A 24,155-nucleotide genomic window follows, 5' to 3' on the forward strand; every position below is an offset into this window, starting at 1 on the left:
TGTTTTCTTGTATAAAACTATACATTGACATCTGAATTTTAGCCAACAGTATTTTTACTATTTGTAGATCTAATAAAAAAAATTTTTTAATTTTATTAAATATGTTGCCAGTTTGACTTGACGTCTAACATATAATATAAAAAACAGAACTTAGTAAACTTACTTTCTGGACTTAATTCGTATCGTATAAAGTCTAAACGATCTTCAATTACACTTACGGGTTGATTATTTCTAATCAAAATCATAAGGTCTCGTGATAGACGCTCAATCTCAGTTAATGTTTCATCAATAAAAATAACTGTCTTCCATTCATTTATATGACGAATAAAACTGTGATATAAGCCGTGACGCGTGTTGTTTAATTGAACCACTACCTGAGAAGAACAAAAAAAAAACATATTTATACATATTTTTATTAGTGAAATATTTTAATATAAATATAATTTAAAATATGGCCTAGTTTATACACCGACCGTTTGATACGCGTACCAAGTACTGTATCCGTATCAAATTATATATTTGTATCTTTCGGTTTACACCAGGATAAACCCGGTGACGATCCGATGTTATTAATGTACTTCTGCAATATTTCTAAAAAAAAATGAGATCATTGCCCAAAAAAGTCAAATTATGAAAAAAAAGAAACAGAAAGAATTAAGTATTCAAAAATAACAAAATTATAAGTAAATACTTACAAAAAATATTTACATGATAAAAATGATCGATAATGTACGCTTTAACAAAGGCAATATGTTATTTTGAGAATTTCCAGATAATATAAAGATATGAGCGGCAGATGTCCTTTGTGATTATTTTCTTTTATTCATATTTCAACGATAATTCGTAAAAAATGTAGGCGACGCGTGCGAGAGTGATTGGGTTCTGGATTTGATTTCAACCCTTATTCTGCGTATCTGTTTTGATTTTGCAAGAGGTTGATCGGAGAACCCGTATAAGAATATAATTATTATTTATAATTTAACGGCCCATTTTTAACCACTCACTCGCTACTTGCGTTGGACGCAGAAAGTTTTAAAGGGACGCTCGGCCTCCGCGGCAAGGCGACTGGGGAAAAAAAAGGAAAGAGAAGTATTGTAATATCACCCCCCGCATAGTTCAACGGGGCGTGATCCCGCGGTATAAACGTACAGATCGTGTATTTGCTTAGTATATCCTTTCAACAAATGTATACATTGCTATGTATACATGTATACACTATACATTGCTAGAGTCTCGATATTTCCGTTCTACAAACATTCAATGATACTTACCTTTTAATTCCCAATTTCGATATTTTCGAGAATCAAGAGATAAAACAAATAGATATTACTTGATTTATTAAACATATTATTTAGAAAATTGATATTTTCAGATTTAGAAGTTATGTCATTGATTCTTTGCTCTCACTTTCGTTTTCTTCCGTATATTGATCTTCATTACTTCCGGAAGCATTTCTAATTTTTCCTTCGATTGTCGAATATATTTTAAGTATCGTTTTTTTTTTAATTTGTCGCCCCTTTCGTGGCATTCTCGGTGGTTTCTTGCACAAATTTTGCTTTCATTAATAAAAATAAATATACATGTACACTACATATATTTGTGTGTATATAGTACATGTATATGTATAGATTCTGTAGTTTTGAGATACTCTGTGTATATACGTTATACACATGAAAATTTAACTATAATTTTAGAATTTATAAAATTATAATACATATATATATATATATATATATACGTAGAGTACCTATCTCGAGATCACAGGATGTCCTCTAAAAAACTCTTAATACGTCTAAAAACGCAGGGAGGAAGTTGAAGGTCAACATTATTCACAATCATCGGCAAAGACAGACGTTTTGATAATACAAATGTTTTATTATCTCGGCAAGAATAAATTACTTCAATCCTTCTCGATCGTTGTGTCGTATAATATGAACAAAATAGAAGTAAAGATAGACAATCATTAGAAATCTTAACTATGCTCCGAGTTTATCGGTTAAAACGGTTTCGGAGACCGTGACACATCGAGTTCGCAAAACTTATAAAGTTCGCCAACTGACGCATGGAGTTGCTCAGAACTTAAACAGGAAAAATGAATCGTTCTAATATATAATACATATATATACATACATATATACTGATATGTTAATAACAATATATAATAGATGGAAAATGAGAAAAGGTTGCATCTGAGTATTTTAATTATCTCGGTGTCGGCTTTAGATTTCTTCCCGCATTCCATCAGATAAAATCTATACTTATCATAAGAAATTTAATAAGTCAGAAAAAGCCAAGCTGGAACGGTAAGTTCCTATAAAGATATTGAAACTAGGTAAGACTGTTATAAATGCGCATAAATTTTCTCTAAAGCCGATTCTGCGATCTTTATCTCAATTATAAGTATGCAAAATCGCGGATTTAAGCCGTTATCTCGGAATACACACTCGAATCTCATGACATTTAAGCTCCGAGCTTATCTCTTTGCCGTTTACACTTATTAACGCTAATTATTAATACAGTACTCGCCGGTTGATGCCGTATAATCTATAAAAAAATAATTATCGTCGATAAGAAAGTCTGAGGTGTTTTCCCGATTTAATTAGCGTTCCGCATTGTTAGCCTTTCGTTTTTTCGGCGTTTAATTGCGTTATCTTGAAGTTCGAATCCTTCCTCGGCGAGAGGACATCCGCGATTTTTATATAGTCGCTACTTGCGTTGGACGCAGAAAGTTTAAAGGGACGCTCGGCCTCCGCGGCAAGGCGACCGGGGAAAAAAAGGAAAGAGAAGTATTGTAATATCACACCCCCCGCATAGTGCAGCGACGTGATCTCGCAGTAACGTACAGATCGTGTATTTGCTTAGTATCCTTTCAACAAATGTACTGTACATTGCCAGAGTCTCGACGATTGATACAATCACTCTTGATACAATTAGCCTGTTACAGCTTCTTTTTTTTTTTTGCTATCTCAATGCAGTACGCATGTTACCTTTCCTGTAAAAAATTTTACAAAGACGCTCGGCGTGCCGCTGCACGTCCGTTTCCTTCAACCCTTCAGCCGGCAGATCAACTCTTTGCGCTGCGAAGCATCAACCCGGTTTCGATCCGCATCTCGTGTCGATATTACCATTGTAATAATATAACAGCATTATGTTATCGTAGCGTATAATCTTTTAACAATAGGTTATTATTAAATTATTATAACAGGACCTCGATGCGCTATGATACAAATGCTAATACGGTATTATTATACTTATAATAATAAGAATGATTATTAGTATTTCTAATATATAGGTATCCGGACCCGTACCCCCCATTACATCCATTATTCACGAGATCATTATATCGGCGCAAAGCTGCCGCTTATATTTGTCTTATCTAGATCCCTTAGTTAATTAAATTTCCTTTAATCACGTCGCACAAGCGACAATCTGATTTCACTATTCAATAACCTGTTGGATAATTTTATCCGTCTCTATTTCCGTACCCCATTGATAAACCTGCAATTTGGAAATTGCGATGGCAAAACTTTTAGTCGGCGTTGACGGACAAATAAGTATGCCCCGACCTAATGTTTTGTTATGACAAGTGCATTCCGAGCGCAAAGCGTTGGTTCCCCATTTATCCACGGCGAGGTGTATCGCTTGTCGTCAATGAAAAAAACGCGAATTATTTCGTGATATCAAAAATCGAAGCGGACGGTGCGACGAGCTCGGCTCGTTCATGCCACTAAGCTATGGATGGACAACGCTATCGGTTGAAGGGTTAACGTTATTTTTCTCTCGAAAGAACATATGCATTCGGGAGACTGTTTGCTAGAAAGCGAATGATGCTTCTCGCGTTCGATGCCCTCCGATCGCACTTGGTGCGCTAAAAATCGGCGAGAGACCGACACGTCCCGGAGCTTTCCTCGCCGAAAAGTACTCCCGACGCGACGGCAGGTCTCTCGCGCGACCGAGTCGGAAGTACATCTGAACATCGGGCGTCTGTTGTACACCACGAAGAGACTGTAAATTATTCGCAGCGTTACCGTAAGACTACTCAGAATGAGCAAAACTACGCACTGACTTGATGTCAGTGTTAAAAGTGTGACGAAACAAAAAATGGAAAAAAAATGAACGAGATGTGTGCGTGCTCCTTTTACGATTTTTCTTTATTTTTCTTGATCATACGCTCGTGCTGATCGTGCGAATTGTCAGATGACATAAATAAATGAACATGAAGTACTTCCTAGATGATTACGAAAAATAGTTTACGTTACGGTCTTATTAAAACTTGAGGTACAGCTGTCGAGAAGGCAATTCGAGGTGCGGCGCGATCATTCGCTCTCGCATTCGGCGCGATTTTTCGTTCGACAGCTCGTAAAAAATCGTATCAACTAATGGCATTTAGTTTGCTATCCGCGTAACGAGCAATTTGCTATTTTTCTTCGTCTTCTTCGTTTGCTTTTTTTCTGTCTCTCTTTTCCTTTTCTCCGTTCGCGTATTGTAACGTTTAAATCGACAGCGGAAGAGATACGAGAGGAGAGAATTGTTTTCTTCCTGATTATAAATAAAAATATATACCTGAAGACATTTGTACTAAAAACATAACTCCCGCACCGGCTCACCGCGAGCGGACTCGTGGGAGTTAAAATCGTTCTACATCCTGCGCAGGATTCATTAGTACACTAAGAATATTCTTGTTTAAAGTTACTAGAGTGCACGTGGAGCGCGTGGAAACAGTTGTATGCCGGTAACGAATGGATTAAACAATCCGCTTGCAATTTCTTTTTATAGGGAATACGTAATCTAGCAATTAAATAACGAACTATCTAATATAAGTAAAACTCTATTCTCAGATTCCTACATTTCTACATTTTTAGGCATTTCGATCGTTGAATCGTTAGATCTATATAGGTTCCTAGATCTTTGTGTTTAAATTTTTGAATACCTAGATTTCAATTTGGACATATGGAACATAGACATTTTAAATCTTTGCGTGTCTAGATTCTTTAAAACTTGGACTCGTTCTGAGTTTTTAAATTTTTAACATTTCGACTAAAAATTACAGCCATCGTTGAATAAAGTTTGGAAAAGTGCAAATATATGATTATCTACTAATTGAATAATATATTTAGGATTAAAGAAGGATCAATTCCCAATTTCTTCACGAGTATCCGGCTACACACTTTTTCCGACACACGCTGTACAATGCGCAAAAAAATGGACCGATTGGAAAAATATGAGAATAGTAAATCGGATTATTTTTCTTTGCACATCACGTACTATATCGATATCTTAAAGCAATCAATATTATTCTATGATCTGTCAGTAGGATTTATTGAAATTGTAAGTTTCACTATTACCGTTAGACATGATTAATCTGATTGCTTTTTAAGGTGCGAAACAATCACGCAATAGGCTGTGTATCATATAGTTATACTTAAAGCTAAATGTTGAATGCAGAATAGGTCCTTTGACAAATCTCAGAACAACATTGATTGGTTTTGATTCCGGGTTATTTAAATATAATCTGTATGACGATCTATATAAGAGCGCCACACAGATTTCAGAAGTACATAATTCTCGATAATATTCCGGCCTATCAATTACAGCGTATCATAAATTACAAAAAAGTTCTTCCTGTCATCGCGTGGCGTAGGATCCTTCTTATTGACACTTCTCCATGAAAACCATGAGAAGAAGGATTTTTTGAAGGAAAAGCATCAGAGGCAATCCTTCGCCGCCTCGTCTTCTCCATAAAACTCAGGTAGAGGAGTCGGTTGTTTACAAATTACGTCGGATGCGCCGTTTGCTTTCACCGAATGGCCAAAAGTGTTCGCGCAGGCACTGAAATCCTTGGTCATTTCGTTAATTTCTATGCTCTCCTCGCAGTTGGTCGGCAACTTCATGTTTGGCACGGAATATATGCTGTCACCGCCAATAATGTTCTTCAACGACGTGGTCGTTGACGGTCGATTCAAATAATATTCCTAAATCAACATTATTCAAATACATTTCATGCTTCGTACGTTTAGAGTGTAAATTTTATTGTACACTCGGGTTCAAGTATGAATATTATGATAAAAAAGAAATGCGTTTTTGAAGAAAATATTATTTCTTACAGATACTAGTGCTTTAAATTTAGTAAATCTTAATATAAAATAAAAATATGTGGGATACGTAATATTTGCGTTATATGTAATATTTTGCAAATATGTTTAAAATTTAAAATTATTTGTAAACTTATTGAGAGGATCTGCTATATACTTTGTTGTTCTTATGCATGTCGCATGTTAATAATATCTATTAAAAGATAATTACCTTTTCTGTGTTGAGGGGAGTAGAGATTTGTGTCTGTGGTGTTTGATTGCAGTGTGCCAAGGCTATCAGCTCTTTCTGGCTTTCTCTAGCGTCCACTAAGAATATACTCTCCTTCACTTCTTTCGCGTTATATTCATCGATTCTAAAAATAACATTAAAAACGTAAAATATATACACGCAAAGATTTCTCAAACGAGACAATTATTATCTCAATATCTTCAATCTGATTAAATTATTGGCTTTTGAATTGGATTTGTATTCGGTGCGTGACTTACTTATCGTATATAACCGCATGTAAGCCGAGTTTCTTCAGATACTGAATAGTACCCTTATCATTGTTGTCGTCGCCCCAGCAGAAGATAATTAATCCCGCATCCTTGACTAACTTGACTTGAGACGGATCCCGAAGAATATCTTCGGTATGGACGTTAATTCCTAGGATATCTGCGGTTAATGCGTGTCTCATGGCCATCGGTATCGTTTGGCATCTTGGATCGTGATAAGTGGGATATTTCGATGTAATGCCTTGTGTTAAAAACACCACTGGATACTTGTTTTGTTTGAGACGGATCATTGCGCATATATCCGGATTGAACGAAGAAAACACGATTTTTCGATGACCCCCGTATTCTAATACCACTTTTAAAATAATATCTAGATACATGTTGAGATCGAAGGGATGATTGAGTTCGAACGTGCCGTCCTGATGGCAGAAAGATCAATTTAACTTGTTATTAACTGTTAAAAAGAAAAGTATTGTATGATATTATACTAAAAGCATTCTCACCTTCAATTGCATGGTCCATTTAATTTCGATATTGCATCCAACGTGTTGCTCGAGTTCTTGCAGCACAGTTTGTAGCGTAGGGAAGGGCTGATGATCTTCCAAATCCTCGTCAAAGAATCTCGGATTTTTCTCACGACCTTCAGCTACGTGATAAACCTGAAAGAAAAATCTCGCTAATGAAATATACGTACACGTATGATATTCATTTAATTATTTAGGAGTCGACAAAGTAGATCATATTGTCATTGACGTAATGAACGTTCAAAGCAACGGACAAAACAACCGTACTGGCTCAATGCAAATACATCTTGTAATTTCGTGCCATTCGTGATATGTTAGTCGCGTGCTATGATCGACGAAATTGCACAAGATGCGTCGGAAACATTTTAGGAAACTGAGCTGCAGAAAAACAATTATAAGAAAAAATATTTACATTACTCCATCCTTTCACACTTTGATATAACTTTTGAAGAGATATTTTAATAAAATTTTCTCATTAATCTCTCATATCAGCTCAGTCCTGAAATTCTATCCTCGCACTTTTTAATGAGGTTTAATTCAAAGTGTGAGCATTTGTATATAGTCGTAGGGGGTGAAACTGGTGATTAATAATTTTATTAAGAATCCAGAATGTGTCTAGAAATATTAGAAGACACTTCATGAACGTTACTTTAGCCGTTTTTTTGCATTTGCATAATGATTTGAAATTGGACCAATCTTATGACTTACTACAAGCTATCAGACTGAATGTTCATCGAATATATTTTGTTTTTTGAGAGCAACAATAAAGCTTTGAAAATGTCAAACTAATCGCGGGATTCAGTTTTAATCTATTTACCAGAGTTTTGCTATCGAGAGAATCATATAAATCTTGCAAGTAGACACCAACTGAGAATCATTTTTAGTTGTAATCTGCTGGCGAGTTTTATTATTAAAACTCACGCTTGAAAAGAAAAAGAGATAAATTTCAATTTAGATAAACATTCAATTATAGCTTCTAAGAAAAGCACAACATTGCATATTGAGAAAGAATATTGTTTCTCGTAATAACAATAGTATTTCAGATATTTGATTCGATCGCTTGGTAGCTTTTAAAAAAAGCATGCAAGTCAGATGAGTATATTGGTTATACATTTTGAGCGACGAGTTAGCCGGCGCAAGCAGTATAAAAGCTCACCAGACTGTTAACCCCCTTCTCAGCTTTATCAACGTAATAGAGCACCTTACCCAACGAGTCCCTCGGGTAACAATAATCCTGTTGAATATTAAAAAATAGACAAATACGGAAGAGCATGTCATTTTTGAATGTTGGCTGGTTTGAATGTGTGAGCTGATGGACGTTTACGTACGACATACTCCTGCGTAGTAATCTACTTTTCCTTTACTAAGATAAAAGAGACATAAAAAGCAAAACATTGATACGCGAAGCATTTCCGAAGAGGTGTTTCCCATCGTCATTCAACTAGTGTTACCAACTATAATGGATGCATTTGTTAATTAAGCTAGCGGAAGATCAGTAATTAATGAAAATTATAATTTTTTGCGTATATAATCTATATAGAATATAATAAATAATATAATTCTCTGTCTAGCATACTTTTTAAAAATTAGATTTGTTGCGCCTTATGCCGTTTTTCTTTTAAACAAGAGATAAATGAGAGATAAATACATTTTTCAAAACGTTCTTCCATCGGCTTAATTAATTATATGTCCCAAGAGCACAATATTAATCTCTAAATACAATTTAACATACAGTTATTTTCTATAAATATTAGTTTGTGTTATAAAAAATATAATAAAACTTAATAAAACATACATGTGTTCGTTTAATAAGACTATGAAAAATCGACATATAAATGTTAATCATATTAATTATCAACAAAATTGATATATATTGTTTCAATATGATATAAATGTAAAAAATAAGTGTATAAATATGTTCAAAAATGCAAGAAATGAAAATGCATGATATAAGAAACATCAGTTATCGTAATTAATTCATACCTTGAGTAGATGAAGCTGCTCTAAAGTAAGATCTTTGACAGGTATCTCTAGCATATCCATAGCCTCTATCTGCTTCTTACGCTTCATTGAGATGGATACGTAAAAGTCATGGTAGATCACAGGTATAAGATCCTTCGATAGCTGGACATCGAACTCGACCATGTCTGCACCGTGATGAGACGCGGTTTTCAATGATGCGACTGTGTTCTCGCGCACGTTAGCACAACTGTAAAGATTTTATTTTCAAATTAGAATATAGTACATCTTAAAAAAGACATTTTTTATAAAATTATAAATATAAAAAGCAATAAAAAGAAATTTTTTGATTTTATACAGGTATGTCGGATAAATAGTGTTTAGATATAAATCAACTTACTTCTTTGTTTCGAATTTGAAAGATGTACCAAGTCCTCTGTGTCCTACATCTAAGCCTGACCAACGCTGTTCCCAATGCTTCGCGTATGAGATGCTCATGTCCCATGGATGATCCGGTATTGGTTTTATGACAACATATTCCACCGTCAGTTGGCCTTTAATATAAAAGCTTATTGCAGAAAAGAAACAATACATATGAGATTATTATTGTTTACATAAAATATAAACGTGAATCGATCAACTGTGACTTTCTAGTTAGTATTTAGTCTTTTGGTAAATTTTTATGCAATTAATCAGTATTATCTTGTAGTTTGAACGGAATAAAGGTCGAATGTAATATGTTCAAGAATTTATTCTTTAAATCACACAGTGATAAACATTATTATTACAAAATTAAATGTTTGATTTGGCATTATTACATCATATAATTTATAATTTATAATAACGGGATAAAAATATCCTTACTAATTAACACTATTTATTAGAGTATTTTTTTACTTACCAATAGGTCTATGTTTTGTACTAGTAATTGGTACCGTCAGAAGTCCAACGCTAGGTTGTAAAGCACCCGGCAAGATGTAGCTGAAACCAATGTGATTTGGTGGTTCTCCTGGGAAACATCTTGAGCTGTGCACGTAGTAGTCCACTAAGTACCCCTGGAAAAACAGTCTACTTAATGCTTCATCGAAAAGACCGTAACACTTTGAACAACACCAATATATTTCTTTCAGTACAATAGCTCATCCACTTTGCGTGCTTGCTTCAATATTAATCACGTTCTATGATTAAGGTCAGGCAAATAAGAGCAAATAATTCAGTTTTTTGGTTTTGAAGTAAGAATTTTGTTTGTTTTCTTTGCCACAACAGGCGATTTATATTGTTTCGAAACTTGTTTAATAAAGTAATAAAGTATATCATTAATTTGCGAATATTCCTTCAGCATACATCCTACTATGTAAACTAAGTTGCCTGAAGCTTCCGGCGTAGAAATTTTGAATCGTTGGTAGGCAAGAGCAACAAATTTCTGGTAATCTAGCAATGAATCGGATCAATAATTGCTAAACGTTGTACACTGCCTGGTGACGCGTATTCCGCAACACCTGCCGAGATCATTCAATGTTAAATTTCGACAGAGCGAAATAGAGATAAAGAGATTAGAAAGAGCAAGTCAGCAACGTTTGCAATTCGGATTCAGAAGATTCTGACAGCATAGATTCTGGCATTGGCCGCACAGCGGTGACACGTACAGAAGAAGTCGGTCAGAGCTAGAAAATATTAGTAGTATACTAAAAGGATATAGGAGTGATGGGAATCTCACCATTTTCGACGCACACAGATGGATATGAGATGTGATAGCGTTGATATCGCAACATTTTTAGGAGTTTACGGAATGGCTGCAACTCGCGTAAATCGAGGAAACAACGGACATGAACACAACGAAACGAAATAAGACTTCGGATCCATTTGGATCCAATTCGAATGGACCAGAATCGCAATTACTTGTTGTTAATCAATCAATTTATGTAATTTCGATAGGAAACAAAAAGCACACGAGACGATTTACGAGAGACCAGCCGAAGGATAGGTCTGGTAAGGTAAACGACAATCAAAACCATCATATCTCTGTGTGATGTCATGTGACACAGATGTAAAGTGGTAGACGATGCTTAGCATCGAAACATCAGATTGCATGTTAGCATCATCATTTGCACCAGAGGTCTTGCTTTTGTACAAGTTGAACAGGTCGTCTTCGTGTTCCTCGGGACTGGACACCGCGCGATCACGTCGCTGTTGGCATTTCCGAGGAGGGAGATAGCTGCTGGACAAGTTTAATTATCGTTTACCAAGTAATTCGAACAAGTCGCGCGAAGAGACGTGGCCGGCCTACTCGTGGTCTACTGAAAACTCACATGATATGGTCAATGCGTATTCTTAGTGTGCTCAGTTCGTTTTGTGAATCACATCACTAACCAGTAATTTATTGCTCTGCCGTGCCAACGATTTTCTTGTTCGGCGGTCATGTTACGCATGGGTTTCCCCGAGAATTTATAAATGCGCGTAAATAATTTTACATGAAAGATCAAATAAGGCCTAAGGGAAATGTCAGTGTATTTTTTATTTCGTCGTGACATCGAAGTACCACATTGCACGAGTATCGGAAGAAGCGGATGTGACATCTTTGAACGGATGAAACTTCAAACTGATATAGTTGAAAAACTAAAGAGATCGCATTCGAAAGTGTGTACAGTAAAATCGCAAGCAATGCAAGCAATAAATCCCAGCTTTTCACATAATAGTGTATATATAGTATGATGCCTTGTGATGAGACTATCCACGTGGAAACTTACGATTGTTTCAGGATACCGAACGGCAACATTGAAGATTAAAAATTCGTCTTCATTGTGAGGACGGCCGAATTGCTCCTGGGACTTGAATCTAGCCTCTTCATCATTCATCACCTGGAAATACACGTAAGCGTTGCTCGATTATTATACTCGAGATGATGATGTATGTAGGTATCTAAAATTAACACTTACAGCAATTTCTGTAATACTGGTAAAAGCGGGTTGATCAACAATATCTTGCGTATCCATAGAAAGACTGTCGTCTATACATTCGCCTCCAAACTGTTGCAGTTCTAAAGAATTATGCCTAACTAGATTTACAGGTGTCATCTGTAACATAAATGAAATGTCAGTTATCAGTTTGAAAATAACTTTTTGTGAAAAAGCTGAATATCTCTAATGTATTTATTATTTTACAAGTAAACAGTTCATTAATTTTTGTTTTTAATTAAAATGTAAAATTCTTTTTAAAAGTAAAGATATTAAACAATAGAAATAAAATAGAGTAATAATATTACCTTAATATGAACTTTTTTGTTTTGCAACCGGTTCTTCCAGAGTTTAACAGGATTGTTAAAAAGTTTAAATTGTATCACAGTCTCATCTGTCAGCCAACCTTGTTCAATCTTGCTGTAATTATTATGATAGCCAAATTTGTCAGGATCTGGCAATGTGTCATTGTCAAAATTACTTGGTGCTGCAAAATAGATTAATTGTATAATTTACAATATATTTTTTAAAGGTATTATATGTTCTGTAAATTTATTTTTTCTAATGTTTGCAGCATATATTATAGTTATAACTTATGCAGCATATATTTTAGTTACAAAAATATGATCAATAAATACATACTATTTCTCTTAATTACTCGTGGTGTCATGTGAGTTTCCCATCTGCGGATAATCAGAGTTTTGGCCGAATTTTTAGTGCCGTTCGATTCGCAGATAACAGCTATAAAATATCGAAACTCGATATTTGCGTCGATGGGAAGAGCAACTTTCTGCGAGAATATTCGTCCATCTCTGGAATATATTTACATTGTAAGACATGATATAGTAAGCATAGTGATTAATATTTTTATAACTTGAAAAAAAAAAGAACAAACGCTTTAAGCAAATATTCATAAAAGTATAAATATGTACTTAAAATAAATATTTGCCAGTACATTTCCTTCTTTGTTTACAAATTATCGGATAAATTTAATTTTAAAACCATTGATAGTATTCAATACAAAGTATATAAGTTAATATATACTTAATATAATATGTAGAACACGTTCTATACAAATTTTTTTCTGTATGCAAAGAAAAAAATGAAGAAAAGACAGAAAAAGATTTTGCATAGCTTTTGCAATTAAAAGAAACGATATCTTTTTATATTGTATACTTACTCTTCAAATATGCCGTCAGCTGCATTGTCCCCATCTTCGTTATAGAAATCCCCGCTGCTGTTATTATCTAACATTATAGGAGACCCTCTCCGACTGCTATGTTCTTGCGACATCTGGATAGCCTGGTTGTGATTCCAAGCACCCAACTCAGGCAAATTTCCAACCACATAAACCACTTCATTTTTCTCCAAGTTAGGTACCTTCAAATTTAAAGCAAGTTTCAATTGCATGTAAAAATATTTAGTTTTGTTCTTTTTTAATTAAAATTGCTGAAAATATCTATGCAAGAGTATTGAAATAAAAAAGACCAAAGTGCAAAGGTGCAAAAATTACCTGGACTCTAAAAATCCAGTCTCTTTTAGACTCCCTCATATCGGAACTTTGCGTGACCGCCACTTCGGTGATGATAAGCTCACGTGGGGTTTGTTTGGTTTTCTCCTTGTTTCTTCCCCCTAAAAAGGTTCAATGCATATTACTACGCCGTTTTTTAAGATTATGCTCCTGCAATTTTTTTTATATTTCAGAACATGCGTTTACGTATTTTGTTCGATTAGGATTATAAGTTTTTTTAAATGTTTTTATTTATTTATTCAGCAATTTAGTTACTATTAATACTCAAATGTAACATGATGAGTCATGATTTGTGATTCGTAATTTATAACATTCTTCATTCAAAAATTGTTCAGTTAGCTTCATATAATTATTGCAAAATGGATTAATCATATAAATGATTAATTAATTAATTGATAAAGGATCTAGCAACAATAAAAATAATAAATCTTTTGTTCATTAGCCTGATTAATGTCAATATAATATTACTGCAATAAAATAAGACGATGTTGTCATATATAATCCCCTTCATCACTTCTGTAATAATTCTGTGGCATCAATAATTATGAAAAATCAATTGCAATACATTTTGTACATTACATTAAAAGAGATTTGTAAAAAAAACAATTATAAGCAATAAATAAGATATACTCAGAAGAGTCTCTGGGAAAATACCCCATTAAAAGTTCCCACACTGTATCAGGTAAACATGTATGACTAAACAGGGATAAACTTTTATGATGCAAGTCCGGTTACAGCTACTATATCACATTTCGCACCCTATTCTCTCCTATTGATAAAGTAATATACGCTCTGCGAATTATTTATCCGGACAGACACAATCCCGTATATAAATATTTAAATGTATAAATATCCAAAACAACCAAGTTTGCTATTTTTGCCAAGAATAATTTATATTTTATCAGAAAAATGATTTTTATTTACAAAATCACCGGGTAACTCCTGGATGGCATTAATCTTCAAAATATTTGTGAAAAAATTCTAGAATAGAAAACATCTCTCAGCGAAACTACGGGCTCGTTTTATTCCCTCAAACGCCCTGGAATAAAATCTCGGATCTTAAAATCTCAATCTTGATATATGAGAGGTCTGTTCTTTGTACTATTTTACACTTTCGGTAATAAAAATAAAATAAATATGTAGTTGGACATTATACAGGAAGAAAAAACAGACAAGGTGAGAGGTGCAAAAAGATTTAGCTATGAAGACCGAGGTTGCGTTTCGATATTCACTGCCAGTACTGAAAATCTATAGTATAAGTGACGTAAACTATAGATTTTCCGTACTGGCAGTGAATATTGAAACGCAGCCCGAGCCTTTTTCCACGTCGACGTGGCTGCCTCGCGGGATCGTTTGCGCGATATGACAGTCATCCTATCCCCGCGCGATCCATGATCGACGAAGGCTGACGTTCTTCTCCCACTCCCCTGACATTCTCAGCCCGACACGATGCAACACAAACACAAAGAGCGATAATTGGATTCGCGAGCGACTTTCTCCGCGGAAGCGCGGCGATTTAACGATCGAGGGAAACATTGCCCGTTGGCTGTATGCGTAGGTATACGTATGCGTCTGTTTCCTTACGCGAACGCAATAACAGGTCTTTTTTCTCCTGCCCTAGACACGTGTTCGAGAATACCAACTCGTATTATTTATCGTTATCCAGAGCCTCGAGGCGCTGAAGATAAGAATTCCTTCTAGAATCTGGCATGGACTTGGAGAGTTTCGTGGATGAGCAAGCTCCAAATATATAACAAACCGTACTTTGTACCTGTAATGGGAACGGAAACCCGTCAAAGTCGAAGGTGGAAGAGAGCGTCCGCTCTCCGGGAGCGGCGATTATCGAGTGACGTGCCGCGTAAACACGGGCGAGAGCTTCGCATTTCGGGAGCGACTTTCTCCCTTTGTGGATTTTTTTCATCTTTTATTTTTTCCGGATAGGTTTTTCTCAAAACGCGCAGTTTTTCGACGATTCCTCTCCGTCGGATCGTGAAACAAGTCGCCCGGGGAAACACGTTGCTCCAACAATGAACGGTGTTACTATACTTACGACGTGGAAGAGTCTCGGTAGCTGTCGGCGATCCCGTTTTCAGGAGCTCCGTCGCTCCGTTTTCTCTCGGCCGTCCTCGGCGCGACGCGCGACCTCGTCGCCGCTTGCCGTTCGTCGACTCGCGTTATTTGACGAACGCCTGCGGCAGTCGTTCCGGATGCTTCGCGATACTCGACATAATCGTGACGCGACCGTAGCCCTTGCCTCGCACTAAACGCAATGCACCACACGCGCGACCGTGACGCACTGGCATGGAAATGCACAGCGATGGCGGACGACAGAGCGCGATACCACCGAATTCCGATGTTCCTGCTCCTAGACAAGTGGAGTAGTGGATGTGGGTATAGCAGGGTATAGTGGAGTAAGTGGACAAGCTTGACGGAGCCCGGAGCGCGGACGTGGACAGCCGTGGACGCCGTGGACTTACGACTGTAGAGGAGGTGGAGGAGCGTCCGCGAGCTCCAATAGAAAAATTCGTTCCGAGAGGGAGAGAAAACGTATGTACTGTCCTCCGAAGTCCCTAGAACTAGCGAATTCTGCAATCGGACGCCGTATGAATTCCCTATTAGGCCGCCGCGCCAAAATTCGCATTTCGAACATTCGAAAACGTAGATTGTTAAAAATTTTTTTTTTCAACCCGCTTTATATATTTACTTCCACGAATTTAGATTAACTTTAATCTCGGTTAACTTACTTTTTATCTTTTTCTAGCACTAAAAATTAAGAAAAGATAAAAAGTAAGTTAAATCAAGATTAAAAGTTAATCTACATTCGTAAAAGTGGACATTATAAGACGAAAATACGCGACACAGAATTCCGTTGCTTTTTATATTTTAAATGGAGTTCCATTTGTAATTTTACCGTGTCGCAAAATGTGAAGAACATTTAAAGGATTAAAATACTTTTTTATGTATAAAATGTATGTTAAAACCATAGATTTATATGTATATTCGAGTCATGAATGTCTTACCACGTGAATTTACATATGTGCTTATCGAGGAATTGAAATAGAAAATATATATATTTTGCCTTAAATATATAACACGATACATAGAGGATTAAATGCTTTACCACGTAAAGTTAGGTGGTTATCGCCGTTATCGGAACGTATATAAGAAATGCATGCATGCATGTGCTTCGATATGCATAAATTCATGTGTCAGGTATACTAATGACTCCGTGTGTGTCAAAATACACGATATATACGATTATAAATGCAATTCTATCCTGAAATATAACACGAATTATGTATCAAGCGAATATATAGATCGTCTAAAATGAACTTGAGAGTGACAAAATTCTAAATTAATTTGATCAAAATGTGCCAATTGAAATAGTACTATATTATTTTATTAAAATGAAGAAGAATTACTAATTTTTTACTTAATATACAACAAGAAAATTAATTTAGATAAGAAGTAAAATGAATATGTAAGATAAAAGCAACAGCTATAGAGAGAGAAAGAGATATATAGTGAGTTATAAATTATTTCTTTCTAGGTGTAATTTCTAATGAACGGCGCGAGTTTGTTTTTCGAATAATAAAAAAGAACGTCCGAAAAATTATATTATCTTTTTTAGGATGTCTCTATTATTTTAACAAACCATTCAAATCTCTCTTAAATCGCTTAAATTGTCGTCGACCTTTTAGAATTCCTGCGTTGCGGCAAAAACGAACAGTTTCTCGAAGTTATTCGATCCTATTTGATAGGAATTTTAATGTTAACATTCGACAGGAAAGCATTTGTTACAAAAACGTTCGCATTAAGTGGCAGGGGGAACTGCATTCGAGCAGGAAAACGTGATCGGCATGCAACGATCAGCGATATATACAATATGAAACGTGTAATATTATACAAACTTATTTCGTGCTTTTCGACTGCACTCACGTTCCAAAGATATTTAAACAAGACAATGTTTTTCAAAATATACATGCAGTACGTTCCTAAAAATGTATAGGAACAATAAAATATTGATTTATGTTAGATAATTGCTTTATGATTAATTAATCGAGCTTATCAATTTACTGGATGCAGACGTAATTTCTTTTCTTTACGATAATATTACAATATATTAATATATACAGATATTATATAATAATACACCATATTTAATAACAAAATTATCTTAATCTTTATTTAATCTCAAAAGTATTTACTTTACTTTATATCATATATACATGTAAATATATATAATATCGATAGATATTTGATATTATAATATATGATGACATATATATGATCAAAAATTGAAAACGCGACACAACATTGAAAATTTGACACAAATCGATTCTCTAGTCAACATCTCATATATCTAATTACGACCTGTATATCTCATATTACAACCTATATATTTACGTTCTACAATTAGAGCACGAATGTCCGATGCGCATATTTTTATTATATGCAATTTTTTTAAGAGATAAAAAGCCTCCCCGCTGCATAGATTATTACATGCGTAAATAAAAAATATACTTATGAAAGACATATTATTATAGTTTCATAAGACAAAGAAATCCGAGACGAAGTGACGACACCGTCTAATCTACAATTTTTTAAGACAGTGGAATAAATGAATAAGTACGCCTGTAAATAGAGTTTAAGCTTAAGTTTTGTTATATGTACATCTCTCTTTTTTTCTTTAATAAAAAAAAATCGCACGTGCGCGATCGGTGTGTGGTGGCAACTGGCAATAATAGTCGCGATCATCGCGGGCCCCTTCTGCGCCCAAACGGTATTTGCGATGTAAATAAAACAGAAGCACAATGAACGTTGAACCAAGCCTTCATTCCTCATGCGTGATGCGTAATACATACGTAACATCCACGCGCGTGAGGTTGCGAGCGTGTTTTGCGTAACGCGAGCGACTTTGATATTTCGATTTAAATTGAAAGCGTACCGAAAATGCCGCCAATAAAATCGGAGCGAGATGTAGCTGCAGCTAGATGGTGCAGCGTGTGCGCCCGCGTGATAAGGGCGTATCGAATTAGGAACGCGGGGGCCAAAAGTGAGGAAGGCTCATTAAGGTCGGCGTGACATATTTCAGCGAAACGTTTCCGGGAAATTCTACAGGAAGTCTGGGAACGTCTCTCCTCCTCCCTTTCCTCCTCCTGGAATTTCGCGCGCGATAATGTATATACGCTGACATTACTTAGAAAGTTTAGATATATTTCCACACACAGAGACGCAAATATCTCGATACGCTTTTCTCGGAAATAATATTGAAACAGGTGATCACAATAAAAGAAAGCAAAAGAGAGAAAGTTTTTTTTCACATAATGATACCTGGAGATATTCAGATTTTATTTTTGTGATAAATTCTTCGAATATCATATCATAAGAACGATAAGTTTAGAAATGCAGAAATACTTGCAAAATGCCTTTTAATTAATATTCAAGGAATATTCATTAGATTTGTTTTTAATTTAGTGCTTTATGAATATTGAATTAACAACTTTTTGTTCAATTCAATATTCATAAAGCACTAAATTAAAAAAATATTAATCAGATCAATGTCTGAAAGGTTCTGGTTTCACGACTGAGTATTAACGTTTGAGATCTTCATGAGTTTCGCGTTAGTATCAACTTTATTCGAATCACCATCAGTGATTCGTCGATGACGTCTATAAATTTTAGTCGTGTTTTTTTTTCTTTCAGTCTGTCGCGATATATCCTAGTCATCGTGATTGATCAAGCGCATTTACGACCGCTTTCAAAAACAATTTATCACCATTTGCGCATTATCCCGACGTCTAATAATATTTGCCGTTATGCCGTTACGCGCATCGGCTTTACGTCAAGTGTCGGATTAATTGTGGGCACGACATGGCGAGATCGTATTTTTCGCAAATGCTACTAACGAGTTATACATCGCAAACACGTCGGGCATCGGCAACTTTGAGCGCGGCGCCCGATGCAACGAACAAACACGCTTAATCGTGTTTTCGTGACACGTTAAACATGCACATATCTTGCTTGCCAATGATAATCACATAATGACATAATTTAAAAAAGTCGAGTTAATCACATGTTTGTCTACGTTTCACGTTATTAAGACACAAAATGCTCATACCGTCTTACTACAGCAAAAGCTGTGAATAACATGATAAAAATAAGTACTTTAAGTGTATTATACTTTGTCACACTTTTCTCCTTTCTCTCTCTTCTCTCTTTCGTTAAAGAAAATCCACGGACGTGTAAAAAACTTTACACACAGAGTGTAAAATTTTAGAAAAGTCTTTACAACATTTTAGAATACAATAAGAAGAATTATTTAAGCTATCATTAAAATTAAAATCAACGTAAGATAAGAATGTTTACGATGAGAATCGAGCGCGTGAATTCTCTGTTGAAGTTAAATACTGTAGAATCTAATTAAAGAACGAGCCTCCCGCTAGCTCTCTTATTTTGAGTCGCTTGTGTAACATGGAACAGCTTGTATAGCATTGCAGAACTTGTTCAGGTTTCTGGTACGTTCAATTTAACGTTGTTGAAATGCCGAGAAAAACATTGGCACTTTTCCGCGGTTTATATATTTCGCGCGCTATTTATACAAATTAAGCAAGATATCCCAGGTAGCAAAGTGACGTAAAATGACGTCTTAATAACGTCTTAATGACGTCTATGACGTCAATAAGACGTCTTTAGACGTCATCTTTGCTACTTGGGATTAAATCTCGTGACATCAATAATTAGATTGTTTTGATACTTTGAACGGAACCTGTTTTGTCGCAATAAAAGGAAAAAAAAATGTATTTCTCTTACATCATATGTTTTTCGATCATATCATCGTGCTTTTTAATTATTCTTATTTTGTGACGTAGAATGTCATACATTTATGAAACGCGGCATTTCGCAACGGTTCGCCACGTTTTTCGCCACGCGTTTCCGGTTTAGACTTCTTGCATTTTTCCTACGCAATTTAATGCGTCAAACGAATTGTTATTTCGTTTTTTGGATTGGCTTGAAATTTCGGAAGTTATAATCGCAATATAAATTGCAATCGACAAACAATATCCGTCTGTAATAGTTTTTTTTAAATATTATTGTCTAACATTATTAATTTCGTATTTAAAACATAAATGGTTTATGATGGTTTGTGAAACTCTCCGAAAATGGAAGCCTCCAGCTGTAACATCTTGAATTATACCACAGTTGCAGATATGGTATGTACAAAAAGAACGGGCATAATGAAAAGTCAAATTGAAACCATTATACACAATTTCCGGCAGCAGCTCTTTTAGAGTATTCTTTCTTTTTTCATAAATCAACTTGTCAAAAGGTCTTATTGCGCGACTCTTTTTAAGAGTTGTATCTTTTTATTGATTTTAAAATGTTTGTTGTATAATTATTCATTGTGTTCGAGAAACTATTCTGAATGTCTGTTCAAAGAGACAGAGCCTATATGAAAATGCAATATCTGAAGTATCACCGTATTGTCTAATCTCTAATCTATAAGCTCAATTAAAATTTTTCACGTTGACGTTTTAATGTCTTCGTTAGAAGTCTCCACCAAAAGGATTTTTTCTTTCTCTTTCTTTTCAGCAGAAATACTTTTACACATAAAGATATATCAACACAGAATTTATGTTTGAAACTTTCTTTTTCCAGCAGTTAAATATCTTTTCAAGATTCCCTCTAAATTTTTTCATGGCGTGAGAACAAATAATTTTATTTAAGAAAAGCGACAAAATTAGATAAAAAGAATCAAATTCTGTTTTTCATCTGTAAATATCTTATTTCTCATCGTTTGATGATTTCCATATCTTCTCAAGATTATTTGTTGATAAGGATCGATTTATTTCTTGATTTAAATTTTAGATTTCCTCGTATTTTAAATACAATTAATGACAGTATATTGTATGCTCCGTGTTTCACGATTACATATTATATAAGAATACTTTTTCTCTGATAAAAATCAAGATAGATTTAGAGACATCGAATCGTGTCTTGTTAAAACGAATTATATAAATCGATAAGTCATATATGTGCTCGCTAATTTGTTTCTTTACATAAATACCTTTCTATAAAGTATTATTTATCTGAATATAAATAATATTTAATCGCTTATTAATTAAGACATAATTACAGACAAAATAAGAAATGTAACACATATAATATATATTTTTTCATATATATCTACGGAAAGCCTCTATTTTGAAGCGATTTTTTTTCGATGGAATTATAAATCTCGAATCTATTTTTGTCGATCGCATTAAACGAAGAATTAAGGAACGAACACGGACGTCTGCTATCTATTTCATAATTAGGAGGATAAGAAAGGGATTTCGAAATACGCTGTTACACAGCTGGGAAAGTTGTTCACAACGATCAGCTGCAAGCTATTTTCTCGTGACAGTTCAAAGTCCATCGCGAAAATATCGTGTCCGTTCTCATATTTATAGCGGTTATAGCGTATCAAAAACTGCCTGTACGCATCGAAACGCATCGAAGCGCGACGAGCGCAGTAAATTTCATTTCTCGTGCGGTTTTACGTGCCACTCTCTCTCTCTCTTCTCTCAATATAATTTTTGCGTAAAGATATACGAGAAAGAGATACATCAAAATCGTTCGAGCGCCGATCCCGGGAATACGTTATATCTCTCTCAATTGCCCTCTCAATATGTGTCTCGCGGCTTTTTCTCGCGCTCCGGTAATTCCGTTCGATTTATGGGGGGATAAATACCACCGTTCGCCGTCGTTTCCATTCCACACTCACCTGCAAGACAGTGGTCCGCGCACGTGCTAACTTCCGGCGGGCTGCATCGCGCACCGGGCTGCGACACCGCAATCGATCATCGCCGATCTCTTCGATCCGCGTCGATGTCAAACGTGCGAGTTTCTATTTTTATGTTTTTTTTCGGGAACGAGCTGGACGAGTTTATCTCTCTCGGTCAGAATTTCCGGAATTAAAATCGCGAACGAATGCAAAAGAAAAAAAAGCGGATTTAACTGCGCGATCGCTTCGAACGTACGTACTGGCGCGCGCGAACGTTCGAGTGCTACTAGCTTTCGCTCCTCGATCGCTTCGTTCCAACGATTCCGCTTCCCCTCCTTTCGTCCTATTCGGTTATCCGTCGTGACATTGATGTTTCTGCAGTTATGAGACATATCTGCGAAATAAATCGGTGCACTCGGTAGAGATGCCTATAGGAGCGTCGCGACGCGCAGATGAGCACCGATTAATATTGGCGAGATGGTTTCAGTATTCTCTCTTCTGACAATGAGTCATAGCCCAAGCAGAGCGAAAAGTCACGATGAGGGTCAAAGTAACATCAAAGTGACGTCAAAGTGGCGTTAAAGTGATTTTTCAAGTGACAAATAAAGTCACGATGACGTTATCACTATATATCATGTCGTCAGTTTTATGGCTCGTCTACAATAGCCGCAAGAGTATGCAGTAATACGTAAGTAGTAAGCTATTGACTAATAAGATTCTTACAATTCAAGAATAACAGAGACTATGGTTTTAGTCAATAGCTTACTGCATACTCTTACGGCTATTGTAGACGAGCCATTATGTTCTACCTGGGGACGTCGATATATTGATGTCTCCAGTCGGGAGGAAGGTTCGATATCTTGTTATCTTCGTGCCAGGTAGTACAGGCCGATTGTGTCGCCGTATCGTCATTAGGATACTCTTGTGTAACCACTTAAAAATATCGCGCGCTCTTTTAGCTTGGGGATTCGATTTCGACAGATCGCGGCCTCGATGAGATCAGATTTAGAGCGATAATTCTGATAAATTCGATTGTTGCAGTTGCACACTACACTTCGATATGCTTATTTGCGACACGTTGTTTTCCGACTGGCTCGGCGCTTATCAAAGAAACAAGTCCAACCGCAAGCCGAGGCATTTAACTTCTTTTTGCGCTATCCGCTTGGGCGATAATTGTCGATAGCAGACTGCGTCGACTCGGTGTACTGATGCCCTGTTGCGCGTTGGATCATTTACATCCGTGTCTTTGGAGGATTACGAAACTGTCGCTATCTTACGTTGTAAAAATATCGAGACATAATATGAGTCACTTTCCTCGATCCTGTCCAATCGTATCCGATTATTAATTGTTAATTGATTTATTTTTCACTGATTTACTGATGATCGGTCGTATTAATGATATAATTAACAAAACACTTGACATCGTTGGTTTTTTTGCCTAAACAAATGAGCAAACCTTATCTAGCAAGAGAATAATTTTAACAAACTAATTGAACTAGTTTTGTACAGACGGCGTCATTAATGCCTTCCACCTGAAGACATTTATATAGTACATGTAACGTGCACTATAGAAATCCCCAGAACACAGCTAGGAAAGCATTAATGACGCCGTCTACTATTATTGACAAGCTAAAAATGGGACAGGTACATTCTGCTGCTTATGCTACATTTATATTGCCAACAGTTTTATTTTATTTTTAGCAACAGTAAGCAGCAAAAATATTCGTCGTGGCAAGAACGGAAGTATCGTGTGATCTAAAATATTCATTTTTGAACAAAAACTACCGTTCGAAATAGATTACTCGGTAATCAAGAGATTCGCAAACGCGAATT

General features: G+C 35.6%; 1 protein-coding gene across 5 annotated transcripts; it reads right to left on the reverse strand.

Moving 5' to 3' along the window:
- Window positions 1-1,854: 1,854 nt before the first annotated feature.
- LOC112467207 (glycerophosphocholine phosphodiesterase GPCPD1-like) lies at window positions 1,855-23,421 on the reverse strand. 5 transcript variants are annotated; one of them, XM_025035712.1, is made up of 15 exons: window positions 15,606-15,956; window positions 15,320-15,326; window positions 13,538-13,656; window positions 13,205-13,404; window positions 12,667-12,836; window positions 12,333-12,511; window positions 12,007-12,144; window positions 11,818-11,928; window positions 9,972-10,125; window positions 9,471-9,624; window positions 9,095-9,320; window positions 7,091-7,246; window positions 6,579-7,006; window positions 6,304-6,445; window positions 1,855-5,972 (listed from the first exon to the last, which is right to left on the reverse strand). In XM_025035712.1, the coding sequence occupies exons 3-15, from the start codon at window positions 13,574-13,576 to the stop codon at window positions 5,706-5,708; spliced, it is 2,364 nt and encodes a 787-aa protein (XP_024891480.1). In that variant the 5' UTR covers window positions 13,577-13,656; window positions 15,320-15,326; window positions 15,606-15,956; the 3' UTR covers window positions 1,855-5,705. The 5 variants fall into 5 exon arrangements, with proteins under 5 accessions (XP_024891480.1, XP_024891477.1, XP_024891479.1 ...); XM_025035709.1 differs by lacking the exons at window positions 15,320-15,326; window positions 15,606-15,956 and adding an exon at window positions 23,132-23,421; XM_025035711.1 differs by lacking the exons at window positions 15,320-15,326; window positions 15,606-15,956 and adding an exon at window positions 22,323-22,615.
- Between the last annotated feature and the right edge of the window lie 734 nt (window positions 23,422-24,155).

The sequence above is a fragment of the Temnothorax curvispinosus genome, unplaced genomic scaffold, assembly GCF_003070985.1.
Source record: "Temnothorax curvispinosus isolate PA1 unplaced genomic scaffold, ASM307098v1 QBEX01017059.1, whole genome shotgun sequence".
In the NCBI taxonomy this organism is placed as follows: Eukaryota; Metazoa; Arthropoda; class Insecta; order Hymenoptera; family Formicidae; genus Temnothorax; species Temnothorax curvispinosus.